At 46.7% G+C, this 18,163-nt stretch overlaps 1 protein-coding gene across 1 annotated transcript in view; it reads left to right on the top strand.

Annotated features, from left to right (window-relative positions):
• The window catches only part of fmnl2a (formin-like 2a), a 37,775-nt gene extending 22,528 nt beyond the window's left edge, over positions 1-15,247 (top strand). The window contains exons 5-26 of the mRNA XM_068746687.1: positions 633-716; positions 1,304-1,456; positions 4,322-4,430; positions 4,614-4,690; positions 5,328-5,421; positions 6,644-6,718; positions 7,374-7,484; positions 7,619-7,768; positions 8,196-8,297; positions 8,388-8,580; positions 8,755-9,000; positions 10,870-10,994; positions 11,072-11,274; positions 11,389-11,623; positions 11,732-11,800; positions 11,893-11,973; positions 12,055-12,184; positions 12,267-12,430; positions 12,529-12,630; positions 13,477-13,572; positions 13,868-13,991; positions 15,033-15,247. Of these exons, the coding sequence (XP_068602788.1) occupies positions 633-716; positions 1,304-1,456; positions 4,322-4,430; positions 4,614-4,690; positions 5,328-5,421; positions 6,644-6,718; positions 7,374-7,484; positions 7,619-7,768; positions 8,196-8,297; positions 8,388-8,580; positions 8,755-9,000; positions 10,870-10,994; positions 11,072-11,274; positions 11,389-11,623; positions 11,732-11,800; positions 11,893-11,973; positions 12,055-12,184; positions 12,267-12,430; positions 12,529-12,630; positions 13,477-13,572; positions 13,868-13,991; positions 15,033-15,124 (2,815 nt within the window). The 3' untranslated portion in view covers positions 15,125-15,247. The remainder of the gene's footprint in view (positions 1-632; positions 717-1,303; positions 1,457-4,321; positions 4,431-4,613; positions 4,691-5,327; positions 5,422-6,643; positions 6,719-7,373; positions 7,485-7,618; positions 7,769-8,195; positions 8,298-8,387; positions 8,581-8,754; positions 9,001-10,869; positions 10,995-11,071; positions 11,275-11,388; positions 11,624-11,731; positions 11,801-11,892; positions 11,974-12,054; positions 12,185-12,266; positions 12,431-12,528; positions 12,631-13,476; positions 13,573-13,867; positions 13,992-15,032) is intronic.
• The last annotated feature ends 2,916 nt before the right edge of the window (positions 15,248-18,163 follow it).

Genomic DNA, 18,163 nt, shown 5'->3' with positions numbered 1-18,163 from the left:
ACATAAAACTAGTTTGACATTTATCAGAACGCATCAGCAACCGCCTTCATTAAATCAAATCTGCAAACCAAATCGAGTCTACATTTCTAGAATCAACCAAACAATAAAGATGCAATAATCTTAAAGTGGGGAAAAAAGATTCATTCATGGTCATTTGTCAAGCAGTTTCTGTGTGAGAGCCAATGTTGGGGAAAAAAGCCTCAAAATCTCACAATGATAATGGAATTATGGGAAAAAAACTGACTCGCAGCCCGTTTTATCCAGAGCTCCTCTGACATGTCGTCAGATCACGCGGCTCATGTTGCCGACCAGTTTCACCATTATCTGTAGTAGTTTTTGTGTAATCTGCTAAAAATCAGACAAAACAACAGATGCTAGTTAAAAACATAACCCTCCCAAGAAATAGCAAAAGTCACGATGAGACACGAACACAAACGGCCTCAAAATGTTCCATAAGGTCCTGGTCGCGGCATCAAAGGAGAATCTCCAGATTAGCACGTTAGCGCTTTTGTAAATTCCACTTAGACATGAAAATGATGACCCTTTGTTCCGGATGCTCGTGAAAGCCTCCACCACCGTAATGACTGGGCGGATCTTTTGCTGAATTAATCTGCTGTTTCGTCGTTCTTCAGGTGGGTGAGAGAGTTCCTGAATGACGACAACAAAGGCCTGGACGTGCTGGTGGAGTATCTTTCTTTTGCACAGTATGCCGTCACGTAAGTCGCCACCATCGCCGTCTCCCTCTGCCACCGTAGCCTATAGTCAGAGCCACATAATGCTGGCCATTCTGCACGGCCGCTGCTGCGTCTCCACGCACCGCCGACACCGTTGCTGCCAGGCCGTCAGAAACACTGAGTCACTCGGGACCCGCAGCTGACACATTGGCGCTCTGTGAAACAACCGTAGCCTTCTATTCATAGATGATTATTAGTCACAAGGTCTCCGCTCAGGGCAAAAAGAGCCACGTCGTTACATTTTAATTCACTCCTCCACTTTACCATATGTCATTAGGGTCTGTCCACATTATGAATGGCTTGCCGTAAAAGCGTGTTTACCCTCCGTTCCATGGCAGCAGTATTTAAAGTCATGGAAACAAGCAAGTCTAAAAACTGAACGGGATCCTGTCTCTGCCAAGGAAAACAAACCACGAGACCTTTGGTGTACCTGCTGTATTATGTCTAAACTTCGAACCTGGAGTACGTGACCGATACTGCCACGTGCAGTAAGAGAGGTTTTGCCGACACCAGTCTAATCTTTCAGTGTTTGGCTTCCTGCTTTGTGTCTTGTTTTCATGGTGCGATAGATTTGATGGAGAAGGTTTGGAGAACAGCCCAGAGGCCATGTTGGAGTCGAAGCCCTGGAGCCGATCTATAGAAGACTTACACGGAGGAAACACTCTGCCATCGCCCATCACTGGGAATGGCATCACACGTGTGGGGCGACAGTCCACGTTACGGTACGACGCACACGTTTAATGATTGTTAAAGAGACGTGTGCTTTTGTGATTCCTTGCTTTTTTTCCCCAGCTAATTTGTCTTTTATTTTATTTTTGATTTTCTTTTGTTCGTATCCAAAGTTTAGCTGGATCAATCAAGTTTTATTGCGATTCTTTTCAGAAGTCACACTTTTCATATGAGGCCCTGGAAACCCCTTTCACGAGGTCTGTACGGCTTTAAAGGGCTTAAAACACATTTCTGCAGCAGAGCACACAATACTATTTGTCTCACTAATTTGGATTATCAAACTCGATTATTCACTGCAGTTTTTCACGTGACAGATGACGGCGTTGAATACCAAAGGTCTCTTTCATGGAGTAAATCTTTTTTTTCTTTTTCATTTGAACGCCGATCGCCGTGATCCGATTCTGAGGCCCATTCTAATATACGTACGCGCTGAAGCACAAATTCCATTCGGTTGTGCATTATTTCACTAATCCTCTGTCATTCTATCGAGGTTTTGGTCCCGTTCACTTCATTACTTGACTATTTAACACATTAACAAAGAAACTGCTATAAAAAACACTTCCACTCACTTGCGCTCTCGAGTCACAATAAATGAACGAGACCGTTTTTGAACAGTTTGCTTTCGTACATGTACAGACTCGTGTCGTGTTTGTACAGCGGAACATACCAGGTTTGGATAATAAGAAATTCCAAACTCCAAATATAATTGCACACTTTTGTGGGAATGTTTTAGTTTGTAGAAGCCCCCCCCACCCCTGTACGATACATTTTCTGACATCCAACTATGTCAGGCCTCCGGATGCATCCAGCAGGTCTCTGGTGAGGATAACAGTATCTTCTGTCCTGGCCTTCCTCCATAGTCATCTTCTCTTCTTTCTGCCAGTCCTTGACAGCAGGCAGGTTCTCTTTGGTTCACATCCCTGCTCCCTCAAAACACACACACACACAACATTCCTCTACCTCATTGTACATTGTACCCCCCTGCTACTACGGCCCATTTTTTTTGTCCCGTCCTCTTGTGTCTGGGATGTGAATTATTTGTACTGTCAACCTCCCCTCCTGCGCTTCGGTCTGAATCCCTCTTTTCCTTCCAGCAAATTGGTTTTTCTGCCCTCATTGTGCTTCTTGTGTGGCTCTCTAAATGCCATGTGCAGGAGCGAGCCCGGTTTCTGCACAGGCCCTGTAGAAGCAAAGGATTTTACGGAGGACAGATTACGCAGCTTCTAACAGTCTTCTGTATTTAAGAACCGTTACCTCTGAGATGTTTCTAATAATGAGGCTCAGACCAAATGAATGTGGTTTTATCATTCTTGAATCACACGGAGTCTCTGTGTCCTTTTCAAAATGCCGCCCTGAAGGACGGCGAGCGCGCTGAGCTGCCCAAAGTGCTCTCAGATGAGACGGTATGTGTGAAGAGCAAAGACAGAGTTAGCAGCAGCTGTGACTGTAGTTAGATCTGTGTGTAGTCCAGACATGGGCAAACTACGGCCCGGGGGCCATAAGCGGCCCCTTGGGCTTTCTAATCCGGCCCGCCGAACTTGTCCAAATTATATCAAATTTTACCCTGTAATGCTACCTGTAAAAGGCCAAATCCTTTCATGTAATGACATTTACATGCCGTTTATATTGGTTCACACAAATTTTAGAACCCGTTGTGGCCCGCGAGTCAAAAAGTTTGCCCACCCCTGGTGTAGTCTGTAGTCGATGTCTGTCTGTGGCGTAACTTAGTGAAAGCCCCCCCTCTTCATGCTATAGTGTCTCAGCCCTGCTTATGGTGATGGTTTTTCTTTTGGACTGTCGGATCTGATCACCTCAGGAAATGAAAAAAACATTTTCATTTGACGGAATGCAGGTTAAAAGCTCTTATCTGACGTGGTGGGTAAAGCTTGGTTGAGTAACTTGAGGCAAGTCAAAGCAGGTCAAAGTTGGACATTTTATTGGTGTTATGTAATAAAGCTTATTGCGGTACCTCAGTTTGAGATAAAGACGTATTGTTGCTCGTTTTTTTCCTTTACTGTGCCACGCCTCCGTTTACAGGGCCGATGAATCAGCAAGACGAGCCCTGAATGAACTCCTGTGATTCGGGTTGTATCTGACTGGCACCACATCCTGTCGATAGAACACATCAAACAAATAGACATAATATAAGTCAGACATTCTCTTAGTTTTTAAAATGATTACAGACAAAGTTTCAAGATGAAACGATCTTGAAACTTTTTTTTCAGATGATCGAACTTTTTCGAACTCGTGTTGTGACTCATAGAGAAGTCACGCCTTCAGACCTGGATGCTGAAATGAATCAGTGAGTCAATCTGCAGCCCGGAGACGCTCCTTTATTCAGAACCTCGTGACGAAAGTCTGAAAATAAACTGTTTTCTTCCGAGTGGCTCTGAATATGACCCGGTGGTGCTGCTGCTCCAGCGTTTCTTTTTGGTTTTTTTATTGTCAAAGCAGCACCAGGAAAAAAAAAAGGAAAAGGTCTTGTTGTTCACGTGAAGCAGCACAGGCGCCACGCTGCATACAAATGATGGCGTCTATTGTGCCAGATTTCAGTGATATCTTTGTGAAAGGCGTACAAGTACAACTATCCAAAGAGGGCATCCCGTGGCCGCCGCCGCCGAGGCTCTAGATTATGCGGCCTTTGTGCGTGCTAATGTAAGGTGTCTTGGCAGTTTAATAGCATCCCAATGTGAAGGAGGTGGCGTGTGATGGAGGCTCATTCATGCCATCTGTGCTGTGATTATCCAGCGGTCTGGTGTTTGTGGTTGGAAACTCATAGGCTCAACCTGATGAAGTGGAACAACCTCGTTTCCCTTTTATTACTGAGCTGTTTTTGCCACTTCCACCTTCTGTTCTAGTTACAACACGCTTCCAAGCCGGAGGACTCTGAAAAACTCCAGGCTGGTCTGCAAGAAAGACGACGTCCACGTCTGCATCATGTGCCTTCGTGCTGTCATGAACTATCAGGTCAGTCCTCGTAGGACAGAAGCGCAGCTATCTGCTGAAGTCAAATCCATTTTGTTCCCTCCGTTTATTCTCAGTGTCACATTTATCATGCAGTGGAATGCAGTGCCTTGCTTTTTTGTTGTTGTTGTAGATGCCTTTTGTGCATGTCAGTCTTAATCCCATCCTGTGTTTGTCATCCTCCAGTATGGCTTCAACATGGTCATGTCACATCCACATGCTGTGAATGAAATTGCACTAAGTCTCAACAATAAAAACCCGAGGTAAGTTTTTGAAATGTGACGTGTGTAGTCTTTTAGTCTTTAGCTGCATGAACGTCTAAATATTGATAAGTATCCACACACCGTATGGATAAAACACAATGGCAGAAGATTTGTTATGTTGGATCTGGAAGAAGACTCCGGTCCATAATGGAGCATTCCGAACGCAACTTTAGCCCCGGTGCGCCGACACGGCGGTGCAGAGTGAGTGTCTTTGCTGCTCGGGGGCCACATTCGTGCCGACAGACGGGCCAGGGCACTCTGGACACGCTCCACTACGCTGACATCTGCTTCGGCAGAAGGGCTCCCTTCTCTCTCTGCCTCTGTGCGTGTTTTCACTTCGTGTCCCGAGGCCCAACTGTTTCCTCAGAAGCGCACGCGGAGATACGACACATCACATGTCACATAGCGTCTCATCCGGGCCGCAAAATCCTCGCACGAACGGAACAGTTCCAGGCACACGGGATTCCACAACCGACACAGACACGAAAGTCTTTTTATTTCATTTTATTTTAAGCACTGCTAATAACAATATTCTTGGTAGTAAACACTGTAATAGATCCGTGTTAAACGTTTGCTGCAGCACTGCCGCTTGTCATTTAGGAAGCTTTCCCGCCTTTGTCTTCTCCCTGTTCTGCAGAACTAAAGCTCTGGTCCTGGAACTCCTGGCGGCAGTCTGTCTCGTGAGAGGAGGCCACGAAATTATTCTCTCTGCGTTCGACAACTTTAAGGAGGTACAGCCTGCGCGGGGAGGGTGAGCGGGGGTGGGGGGGGGGGGGGGGGCTTGAGGAGACATACATATATGTCATTACATTTCCACTGTGCAGTTTCGAGCAGTGACTCAGGCCTGGAAGAATGCTTGTGAGAGCAGCAGATTCGAACATTCCTGAGAAGGGGATCGGGTCGCGCTCTATTGTTCGCAGATGACGGGCAGCAGTTTAGCCGCCTCACACAGAAAACAATTACGTGTGCTCAAATGGGATTCGGGAGAGACACATCAAAGGTCATAGGAAGATGCCAGAAAGCCCTGTCGGATCCTGCCCTGACTGGATGAGATATTCTGGCTGCCTTAATGGAGTGGGAGGTTTCTGATGGAGTGGGTGCTAACAGCAAGACCCCTTCAATGCAATATTTACACCTTTGAATGAAATATTGAGTATTGCTCAGCGGCTTTTGTGGGAGAATAAAGGCTGAGGGAGAACGCGGCTCGTCTAATGAGATGAAGGTTCGAGTCACCCGATCAGCTGGGAGGCGTCTGGATCCTGTTTGCTGAGTGTTGTTGTTGATTTTGTGAACAAAGCGAGGAGTGGGACACACCACGGCTCTGCTCATTTGGCTTTTTCTTTTCTGGAGCCAAACCATTTTTTTCCACTCAACTTTCTACACACAACAACCACATTCTGTTGCAGTGAACTTGTATTGTTTGTGCGTTGGTTTTCTTCATTTCCATGGCGACAAGATGAACTCGGAACATGATGCGTCTCAGATGGGCGTTTGTGTGCACATCTCTCACGTACTGACGAGATGTCTTTCGGATAGTTGGCGTAGATAGAATATATTTGCAGATAAGCAATTACTGCAACAAGATAGAGTTAATACGGACTTAAATAATCTTAAATCATGTATTAACTTCTAAATGTGTCTCTTGCTCCCACAGTAGAGGATCCTCAGTAAGTGAATTTGTGTTTCTGTGCTGGCAGTTGAAAACATTACTGAGACGTTTTTGGACACACACACACACGCACACACACGCACGCCCGCATCCCTTCCACCTCAGTTCGTTATCACGCTCCATCTCCTTCATTGACCTCCAGATGAACTGCCTGAACTGGAGTGTGTCTCTCTGCCTTGCTGGCAGAGCAAACACCCAGTGAAGAATTGAACCCCAATCAGTATTGGACATGGATGCAGCTCAGGAATAGATGATGTCACTGATGCCTGTGGTTTGTTTTACAGGTGTGTGTGGAGACACAGCGGTTTGAGAAGCTAATGGAGTATTTCAAAAATGAGGACAACAACATTGACTTCATGGTATATTCACACACACACACAGTCTTAATGGCTTATTGATCACACTTGTAATGCCTCAAACATCCTGAACCAGAGATGAGGGGATGTTTAGAGCCTAATTGGGACTAACGGTAAACGCTGGGTTAGATGGGAACACGGAGGATGTGAAATAAAAAGAAGACTCAGTTTTCAGCCGGTGAGAAGTATTGGTGTGTCCTCATGTTTGTCCAAAGTCAAAGAGCAGCTCCATGAAGAGGACGGTCGCTTTTGAGATGCGTATACTCACACAACTATCTAGTCTCTGGCAGAATCCTGTGATTTCCTCACTGCCGCACAAAAGTGCATCAAATAGGAGTGGCCCTCAACAAGGAGCCCTGCCTTGCAGATAAAAGTAAAATAAAGTTCTGCTCTGACCCAGAGCCCCGCGGTGGGACCGGAGCAAACAGACAGAGCTGCCATGCTGTAGTTCATGAAGCCTGTGTGTGTGTGTGTGTGTTGTTTCACATCCAAGCAGCGATAATAATGTCGATTCAGTCAAATGTTTTCAGTGGAATATTAAAACGAAGTGGATCTGATACCAAGCATGCAGCCTTGTCACTGTTGGTCGCGTTAAGCTTCTCTCTTTGCAGCCCTTGCTGTGTTAAAGCTCCGTTTACAAAGCGCTCCCGTTCTCCAGGTGGCCTGTATGCAGTTCATCAACATCGTCGTTCACTCCGTCGAGGACATGAACTTCAGAGTTCATCTGCAGTTTGACTTCACTAAGCTGTGTCTGGACGAATACTTAGACGTGAGTTGAGACACGAACGTCCAGACAGACTCTTAATGTTTACCTAAGTGTGTCATCACAGCAGAAACGCCACCGCTCATCGGTTTCTGCTCCGCCCGCCACGCTCTAAACATCACAGCATCTGTGTCTTCTAGAAACTAAAGCATACAGAGAGCGACAAGCTGCAGGTCCAGATCCAGGCCTACTTGGATAACGTGTTTGATGTCGGAGCCCTTCTGGAGGATGCCGAGACCAAAAACGCTGCCCTGGAGCGCGTGGAGGAGCTGGAGGAGAACATGTCACATGTGAGTGCTTGTGGCAATTGATTTCACTTTGTGAAAATCCACAACACTGACTCCTCGGTCTCCGTTCCGGATGCGGATAGCGAGGGGAGCTGCTGCGGTACAAGTCAGGCGGTTTGAAGCTCTGTCACGCTTGCTTGTTATCTCAGTGTCCTCTCAGCATGAGACTTACCATGATCTCATGCTTTCCTGTAGCCGTCAGCCGCCATGAAAACGCTGCTGGAGCCCCTTTCAACAGGCCGAGGCGTGCATACTCATTTTGTAAACTTTTAAGCTCCCATAATTAGTTTTATTCTGGAAACATTATGATGTTAAGTCCTCTGCATCAGTGCCTGTCAGGATTTAGTCATTGTAGAATGGGTGTTAACGTCACAACAGCTAGATTGCATCACCATGCGTCACTTTTTCCTATTGGACATCGTACCTGCAGATGACCGAGAAGCTGCAGGACATGGAGAATGAGGCCATGTGCAAGATTGTGGAGCTGGAGAAGCAGCTGATGCAGAGGAACAAGGACCTTGAATCCATGAGGGTCAGACTCACTGAACATTTAGTACAGAAGCAAAGACTTTGCTGCGTAACACGAGTGTTAAGACGTGGCAATGGGCACTCTCTCATTCAGGAAGTGTACAAAGACACCAGCTCCCAGGTGCACTCGCTGCGGCACATGCTGAAGGAGAAGGACGAGGCCATCCTGCGTCAGAGTAAGCTGGAGAAGAAGATTCACGAGCTCGAGAAGCAAGGCACCATCAAGATCCACAAAAAGGGCGACGGTGACATCTCCATCCTGCCCTCCCCCCCCTCTGGTGTGGAGGGCTTTCAGGGTTCTGTGCTGGGAGGAAGCGGGGGAATGGTTGATCCGAACTTTGTGGGAGGGGTAGCAGGCTTGCCCGCTCCACCTCCTCCCCCTCCGCTGCCGGCGAACGGAACACGTATGTTTGATTTTGCGTGTGATCTGTCATGTCCTGCAGAAAGGAGCGAGAACAGAGGAGATGATTTACACACGCTGCATTTGTTTACTGTCTCTCCTCCGTCAGTGTCAAATGGCCCATGCTCAACCTTTCCGGCAGCAGCACCTCCTCCTCCTCCACCGCCACCTCCTCCTCCACCTCCACCTCCTCCTCCAGGTCCAGCCTCAGCGATGTCAGCACCTCCGCCTCCGCCACCTCCTCCAGGGCCCCCCCCAATACCCGGCAGTGGGACACCCACTGTCATAATGAACTCTGGCTTGGCAGGTAGGGTTATTAAACGTGCTCCTTTAATGGTTTTATACATGTTATATACAGAAATGATTACTTCTGTAAGTTGCAGCCTACTCTATTGCTAAAGTTGCTCGTCCCTTCATTCACTGAAAGAAAAACGTGTCACTTCTGGCTTCCCTTAAACACGCTGCTGCTGCTGCACCACCGAGTGACTATAGAACCATGAGAGACTGATTTTGTGCTGAACGGGTTCTGAGCATCGTGTGAATTTGTCTGGAAAGGTTTGACAATCATCGCCAGTAAAGGTCCTGCAGGTTGAATATTCTCTAACAGCATTCTGGCGACTGGGAATGCGCTAAAGGTGTTGGCTCCACGGCTGGAGGCGCCGCTGGAAGGTTTTTACTGCATGTGTGTGAACGCACCCGACCTGCAGCGGCTTGTAGTTCGTCCGCCTCTCCGTGCTTTTCCGAGGTTCACTGGCTGGTGGAGTAGAGCAGTGCAAAGCAGATAGATGCTACATGTCCAGCCTGGTATGAAAGTAAATCAAGTCCAACAGATGACGCTCCACTTGTTCAGATGAATGTTACCCGCCGGCGTTGCTGCTTCCATCAGCCAGTAAACCGCGAGATCCTTTACCGTCGGTGTGTTTGAGATTCAGATTTTTACAATTCGCACTAACGCTCTTCGTAATGATTTGTCTTTGGATTGTTTCTTTTTCTGCCGACCAGAGGGACCCATCAAGCTTTTCTGTAGGTTCTGCTTGTCGTTTCTCCCTTCCTTCATCACATGTTTTGGAAATGGTATTTTCTCTCATATCTCTCATATTCTCTCATTTCCTGCCACTTATCTGCGGCAGGAAAGAGTAATGCGTAATTTAATTTCCAAGCCTCATAATTACGCTTCATTGACAACATATTTTTCTAAAGAAATGCCGATGAAACGAATTCCTAAAAACATTTTGTCTTTATATATCCTGTGGTGCTTCCAGTATGACTTAATTTCACACAACAAAGAAAATACCATATTTCAAACGTCTGCATGCTTTGTCATCACACCTCGCTGTAGGTTTTTGTTAGTGTGTGTGTGCTTGTTTGAATTAGTGTGGGAGTGGCGGCTGCATGCTGAGCACAACGACCTTGCTGTTGCACACAGAAGATGGATTGGGAATTGGCTTCATGATTTATTTATGTTCACCTTTTCCATTCCAGCCTCATCTTTCTTTCACCGGCTCGGTATTCAACTTCAAGTGAGGCGAGGCGCCGCATATAGTCCCAATCTGTCCAATTATGTCTGTCGCTGCGCCAGGTAGAAAATCCTCGCCGCGCCTCCTGACCTTAAACAATGCGTCACTGCCTGAGGCGCCACGAGGGTTGCTCTTGGTTCGGTGTAAAAGGAAGGAAACTAAATGAGCACTTTGAAGCAGGGAGGAATGTTTTTGTGATGCCATTGTGTCCCCAATCACACCTGCATGTGCGTAGACATGAGTGTGTTCACACTTGTGGTCGGGCTCTCTTTGATCCGGACCGAAACAGAATTTTATAAGATATTTGTTTATTGTCAGTTCAGTCAATGTCCACTCTGGCACTTTTAAGATGGAACCAAAAGATGCAGATCACAATGTGCAACTGAACTTTTACCCTTTTTACCATCTCAAAATTCACAAAGAAGCTGCATTGTCAAACTGCACCAGGCCGCTGGGATGTGAACTCTGACCCTTCTGTTCCTGCTTGTTTTGAGCGCACCATTGACTGAAGAGCAGTGTTCAGACTAGCAGAGCAGTTGGTCCAGAGTTAATTTTAATCCAACCAAATTTGCCAGAGTGTGAATGCGCCTTAATAGTGTGTGTGTGTGTGTGTGTGTGTGCACAAGGACGTTGCGCTAATTGCACTGTGTCCTGTGTAGCTGTTAAGATCAAGAAGCCCATCAAGACAAAGTTCCGAATGCCCGTCTTCAACTGGGTCGCCCTGAAGCCGAACCAGATCAACGGCACCGTCTTCAATGAGATTGACGACGAGAGGATACTCGAGGTGGGAGTCTTCTTCTCAGTCGGGAGAGCCGCTTCTTCATTTCGAATGTGAAATGACTCTTTGTCGCTTCCTTTCAGGACCTGAACGTGGACGAGTTTGAGGAGATGTTTAAGACGAAGGCCCAGGGCCCAGCAATCGACCTCACGATGAGCAAGCAGAAGGTCATCCAGAAGGGGCCCAACAAGGTTACGCTATTGGACTCCAACAGAGCAAAGAACCTCGCAATCACGCTGAGGAAAGTGGGCAAGACGTCCGAGGAGATCTGCAAAGCCATTCAGATGTAAACCTCTTCAAAACTAGATTTGGTTTGAATACCAAAATCATTTGTTTGTCAGATGTTCTCTTATTTTTAGCTTATATTATTTGTCTTTGCCCCCCCCCCCCTGTCTTCCAGCTTCGACCTACGAACTCTGCCAGTGGATTTCGTAGAATGTCTGATGCGCTTCCAGCCCACGGAGATTGAGATCAAAGCGCTTCGGCAGTTTGAGAAGGAGCGCAAGCCTCTGGAGAGTCTGACAGACGAGGACCGCTTCATGATGCAGTTCAGCAAAATCGAGCGGCTCATGCAGAAGATGACCATCATGGCCTTCATTGGCAACTTCTGTGAGAGCGTGCAAATGCTAACGCCGGTGAGCGGGAGCGTTTCTGTGATGCTACTTCACACGACGGAAGGCGTGTTTGTGATGCTGCGCCTTTATTGCCTTCTCACGCCGTTGATTTTTGTTCCCCAACAACAGCAAATTCACGCCGTCATCGCTGCGTCCGTGTCCATCAAGTCGTCACAAAAGCTGAAGAAAATCCTCGAGGTAGTTCGTCCGTCGGTATTTGAACGCGACGCTAAAACGCGTGGTTGTGCTTTTTGTCACGTTTTTGTTTCGTCGTGTTTCCTCTTCATCAGATTATCTTGGCACTTGGAAACTACATGAACAGCAGCAAAAGAGGAGCGGTGTATGGATTCAAGCTGCAGAGTTTAGACTTGGTAGGATCCCTCGTCCTAAAGCCTTGGGGGGGATTTCTTGTTGTCTTGAGTTGTGGCTCCTCTCATACGCTTCACTTTCAGCTCCTTGATACCAAGTCGACGGACCGCAAGCTGACGCTCTTGCACTACATAGCCAATGTGGTGAAGGAGAAATACGTGCAGGTTTCTCTCTTCTACAACGAGCTGCACTACGTGGAGAAAGCTGCAGCAGGTGAGTCGCACTGATCACACGGGCTCGATCAGTGGGGGGGGAGGGGGGGTTGCACGATGCTCACGCCGCCGCTTGTGTTCAGTGTCGTTGGAAAACGTCCTGCTGGATGTGAAGGAGTTGAACAGAGGCATGGAGCTGACGAAACGAGAGTACAGCATCCACGGCCACAACACCATGCTCAAAGACTTCATCGCACAAAACGAGAGCAAGCTGAAGAAGCTGCAGGACGACGCCAAGATTGCACAGGTGACATAAGCACACCTCGCCGCTGCCGTGTGATTTGCTCTATCGTGCGCGCTGAAGCGGAGATGAAGTCATCTAAATGTTTCGTTTGTCCCCTCCAGGACGCCTTCGACGAGGCGGTGAAGTTCTTCGGCGAGAACGCCAAAACAACTCCTCCCTCAGTCTTCTTCCCTGTTTTCGTTCGATTTGTTAAAGCTTACAGGGTGAGTTCCATCATCATCATCATCATCATCATCACCATCATCATCGTCAAATAATCCAGGAGAAAATACACACCTCATCAGCTGGCGGGACCTTTAATAAACAGTTCTTGCTCTTATACTGCTTAATTATGGACAAAAAATAAATACATAAAAATAATATATACAGTATATGCAGATGAGCCAGAGGTACCATCTTACTTTCCAAAATCTGGTGCAATATTCCACAAGCAGCTAATAGAACCTTGAGCTGCGAGTCTTCGAGGAGCAGAGATGAGGAGCAAGCTTTGCTAAGCTGTCTTGATGTTTGGGTCGTTCTACGGCGTTTTTCCTCCATGCGGTCGTTCCCTTTTAGTTCAGGGAACTTCCGGAGAGGACAGATGTGGGGATGCCAAAGTAGTCTGAAGTGCTTGCAGGTGTTGTCTTGATGAGCTTAAAGAGGACAAGTGTTCCTCGTAGATCAGGTTCCGTGTACAAATCCTCCGAAGTATTTCACCCACACAGGCGTGTCTGTGTTTGGCTCTGTGAGTAAAGAGTTCTGCATTCCAGTCGAAGCAGCAGACGAGCAGATCTGCAGGTTTATATGGACTTGATCCAGTTCCAGACTTGCTGGGTGTGTTTTCAGCTATTTTGACTCCACAGTTGTTTTGTCATTTTCGTCTCCGCGCCTCCAAACCCTGCCGATGACTTCGTGCACCACTTTCTGTAAAATCAATTATCAGGTTGCACAGCAACAATACTGCAAGCACTTTCATTTCCGTTGTATATTTTAAACTTGATTATCTTCTGTGTATGATGACATGTATGGTGGACCTTGCATCTGGAATAAAGTCTATCTATCTATCTCAGCAAGCGGAAGAGGACAACGAGCACAGAAAAAGACAGGAGCAGATTCTGATGGAGAAACTCCTGGAGCAAGAAGCCATGATGGAGGAGAACCAGAAGGTGAGTGACTGTGAGGAGACGAGCCCCCTCCTCTGCTTTCTAGGACCGGAGGCTACAGTACGGAAGTTGAGCCAGGTCCACCACTTCTCCCTTCCGCTACATCCTTCTGACGCCCAATGAAAGGATTAGTTGGGCACCGACTGCCTGCTGGCTGTAGTTATATCTAGCTCAGCCTGGCACCCTGCTGGATCAGTGGCCGTAGCTCCCACGCAAAACAATAAAAGCCATTTGAGAGAAAACGCCGTTGAGGATTCGGCTGTACTCGTGACGAGGACTTGATGTGTGTCCTCCTCAGTCTCCATCCCATAAGAACAAACGGCAGCAGCAAGAGCTGATCCATGAGCTCAGGAGGAAACAGGTGAAAGACAGCCGCCACGTCTACGAAGGCAAAGACGGAGCCATTGAGGACATCATTACGGGTAACATCACCTCGGACTGGCTTCACACACGCACACACGCACGCACGCACGCACGCACACACACACACACACACACGCACACGCACACGCACACACACACACACACACACACGCTGCATGAACGTCCTCTCTGATGATGGACGTTCAGATTCTAAACCGACTAACACGACGGTGTTTGAGACGATGTAATAACGGTGTAATAACCTGATGAGTAGAAACACTCAGTGTGGATTAAACAGAAGGCCGTAAACACATTTTCCATTCAGTGACGAGGAGCAGTAGAATTTATATTAGTACAGTTACGACATAAGAACAGAGATCTCACTTTATACACACACTATACATCATACTTTATGCAATACTGTATTACTACACCACTACATGTGTGTATTTGAAAATAGTTAATGCAGCTTTACAGGGCTGAGATGATGTTCATAATAACAGTATTCCATGAATTATTCCCTATATTAGCATTTTAGAGTAGAAAATAAACTTGCCAGTTTTCTCTGTGCCACAATCTCAGTGTTAAAGATCTAATAACTGTCGAGTTCCAGTCTCTGATCTCACACTGACGCTGATAAAGGTCTACATGTCTAAATGTCTTTATATATACAGAACTTGTGCTTAATTTATCTGATCCGATGTTTGAATAACGATTCAAGTATTACATTATTATAAATGGACTGGCTTCTCCTCCGGAGCGTGTCCCACCTCCCGTCCGTAGCCGGCTGGGACAGGCCCCAGCAGCACCCGCCACACAGACAGGAAAAATGAATGAATGAATACCATGAATACTTTTAGCACATCACACATTGGTAAAGCTTGTTTTAATTCAAAATACCCTCAAGAAACAAAGCCCTGGATTTATGTCGGTATTCTTCAGGCCCTCTCAAACACGTTGAAGACGCTCCGGCTCTGATGCTCATTGTGCTGTCGGATATTAGCGCCGTGCTAACCAGTCCAGTGCACAATAACCCCTGGAGGAGTCTGCTTTTCTCATGCTGTGTTTGTCTTGTCTTGTTCTGGCTGTCCTCAATGCAGTGCTGAAGACAGTGCCCTTTACCGCCCGCACAGCCAAGCGCGGCTCTCGGTTCTTCTGCGAGCCCCCCCTCAATGAGGAGTACCATTACTAAGCTTATAGAACTGTCTCTCTTCTATAAGGTTGCTGGAACGAAACCTCCTCCTCTTTGCCTTTCTCGCCTCCATCCCTGCACGCCCCGTTGCACTCCTTGTCCTTTAACTGTCCAACTCGACTCTCAAACCCTGGACATGCGCTGCACGCACACACACACACACAAACACGAGTGCATGCAGCTGTGTGTCCACATGTTCCTGTCCATAAAGCATGACTTGGTGTTGGGGGGGGGGGGGTCTCTGCCCACCTGCATGAAGTGTGGCGCCCTCATTTGTCAACAATGGCATGCCTTGACGTCACAGAGATCACACGCTTATCTGTATGGGAGACGTAATGAATGAAGAGTGCACAGCAGAAAAGCTAAGACGCGTGCTGCCATCTAGTGGTGAGACCGTGATAATAAAAATATAATAAAATGACGTACTCATTATTTACCTGGCAGGTATGAGTAATGTCATGATTGTGAGAGTGTGGCATTATCACTTCCTGTTACTGTGTCAATCACTGTTTTAATTAAAGATATTTGTGTGTTCAGTTTCACATTACTGCTGCTGCTGATACAGCTTCCTGCACGCCGATTGCTTCAACCCTCCCTCTGTCCCACAATGCACCTGGACCCCCTGTAAACCCTGTGGCTGTCCCTACAGGGCATCTCCACACAAACAACATCCTGCAGCTTTGTCTGGCAGGCTCACTGACATTCTGCATGGCGTCTGCACATAATCACTAACATGCAGCTGCATTGAGGCTGCTAACATGCGGCTGCTAACATGCAGCTGCATTGAGGCTGCTAACATGCGGCTGCTAACATGCAGCTGCATTGAGGCTGCTAACATGCAGCTGCTAACATATCATTAGAACAAGTTCTAATGACATCACTGGTAATTTCCTGGCTGCACGCATGCTTTGCTCTGCTCTTGGTTTAGACGCTGCTCTACTAAACAAGCCGTGTCCCAGAAGCGTGTTTGTTTATTTCTGTTTGATGTTTGATGCGGGCTCTTCTCCTGTCATGCTGGGAGCCTCTCTTCAAAGCAGACTAGGTTTTTAACGCAGAAAAGAAAAAACAAAAAACAAAGCAGAGAAGCTTTTCATCCTCCTCCCTTCCAGGTGAACGACTTAACATCCTCCAGCTCTGTCCCCTCTCAGGCCTACTCTGCCCCCCCCCTTCATGCTGCAAGCTGCCCGCTTTGCACCGCTCCCTTAGTGTGAACATGTTGGGCTTGCTCTCCTCCTCCTACATTTCTAACCCTCATTTTGTCTTCTCTTCATCTAGCCCTAAAGAAGAATAACATTACTAAATTTCCCAATGTCTACTCGAGGGTAAGGAAATCCTCCAGTAGCGCCCCTGTAATGGTGGATGTGTCCCAAACCTGGCAAGCATCTCTTTATTACCTCCCTCCATGTTTTACTGTCCTCTCATTTTGGGCCCCCCTATTATTGACCTACCGCTCCCTCTGTTTTCTTCCTATCATGTCCCCTTCTTGACAGTCAATTTTAATGTATAATAGTGAAAACAGGTACTTTGTAGTGTAGTCCCCCCCCCCCCCCTTTCATGGGGAGGGCACGTCTGCTCTGCCTCTGCTGTAAAACCCGGAGGCAGCTGACCTGAAAGGTTTTTCCTGTGTAGAACTCCTGCTGCTTTGAAAGACAGGCTGCCAGCATGCTGTTCATGAGGGCTCATCAAAAAAACCATCCTGACAAGATGACTGACGGTTCTTTTATTCACCCCTACCCCCGCACCCCCCCTCCCTCAGATTTGAGGAATCAGCCTTACAGGCGAGCGGATGCCGTGCGGAGGAGTGTCAGGAGGCGCTTTGATGATCAAAACCTGCGACCGGTGAACAACAGCGAAGTGGTCATGTGACGAGGGAACAGTGCATGTGCTGCGGGGGGGAGAAGAGAGGGAGAGACGGGAAGTTTGATACTGATGGAAGGATGATATGTGAAAGATGACGAGTGTCGTAGAAACCATAGAGATGATTATGTACATACATTACGTGGGACTACATTCTATTCCATGTCTGTGGTGATCAAGCGTTTCACTATGAAGGACTGGGAGGTACATGGAACTCGTGTATTACGCCTGAACGGTTGCCTCAGAAACCTTCAACCAGCCAAGTGCCTGAACTTATTTCTGTGGGTTAATGTCACGCTGTCTTTTGTCTGATGGCTGTTTTTAATATTCCCCACCTGAAGCAATATAACTGGACCTGGCTTTAACTTTAAAGGCGTGTAAAGGTGACCTTGAAGAGATGCTTCCTTGACAACCTAATGTAGAATGTACGGGATCCACTCCCTTTAGCTGTTACAAATACGTTTAGTGTTGAGTTTGACACGATCGCTATACATTCCGGTGATTCTTTCCATTCCACAAACTATACAAATGGGTTTTTATTTTATTTTAACCTTCTCATGAAACTTATAAAACCATGTAAAGGGCTGATGATTAGGTGTGAAAAGAGAATTTGAAGCTAAGTCAGTGTGAATAAGAATGAAGGCAAACGACAGGTGATTTTCAGGCTCAAGTTGTTTCCACGGTTAAATGCAGTACTTGGGGTCTGAGCCGTCTGCTCGTATAAATACTACCGTCCATTTAAAATATTGCATTTGTGGAGCAGCAGTTTGGTTTCTGGGAACAAACAAAGCAAATACAGATTAATGAGCTGCAAAATATCCTAATACACATAAAAGCTGCACAAAAGATACTCAACCTAACTGGATCTCATTATCTAAACTGGATGGAGCGACTCTTTCATTTGCTAATTTGTTTTACAGATTATATTCCAGGCCGCTCGTTTTTATTGTAATTTTAATGTATAGTATTTAACCACTGAAAGGGTTCCTTTAAGATCATGTTTTCATCTGTGTGTCAGTTATTATAAAACCCGGCGGAACAAACTCCATAAAGTTTCCTGTATGTACAGATATTTTGCTACAAATCATGTTTTTTTTTTACTTAATCCACATTACCAGATGGTTACTTTTGTACATATTGTTTAAACAAAAGTTTTCATTGCCTTGTGCTATTCCACTTAAA

The sequence above is a fragment of the Brachionichthys hirsutus genome, chromosome 12 (genome assembly GCF_040956055.1).
Source record: "Brachionichthys hirsutus isolate HB-005 chromosome 12, CSIRO-AGI_Bhir_v1, whole genome shotgun sequence".
Lineage (NCBI taxonomy): Eukaryota > Metazoa > Chordata > Actinopteri > Lophiiformes > Brachionichthyidae > Brachionichthys > Brachionichthys hirsutus.
This window is presented reverse-complemented; position numbering and strand designations above follow the sequence as displayed.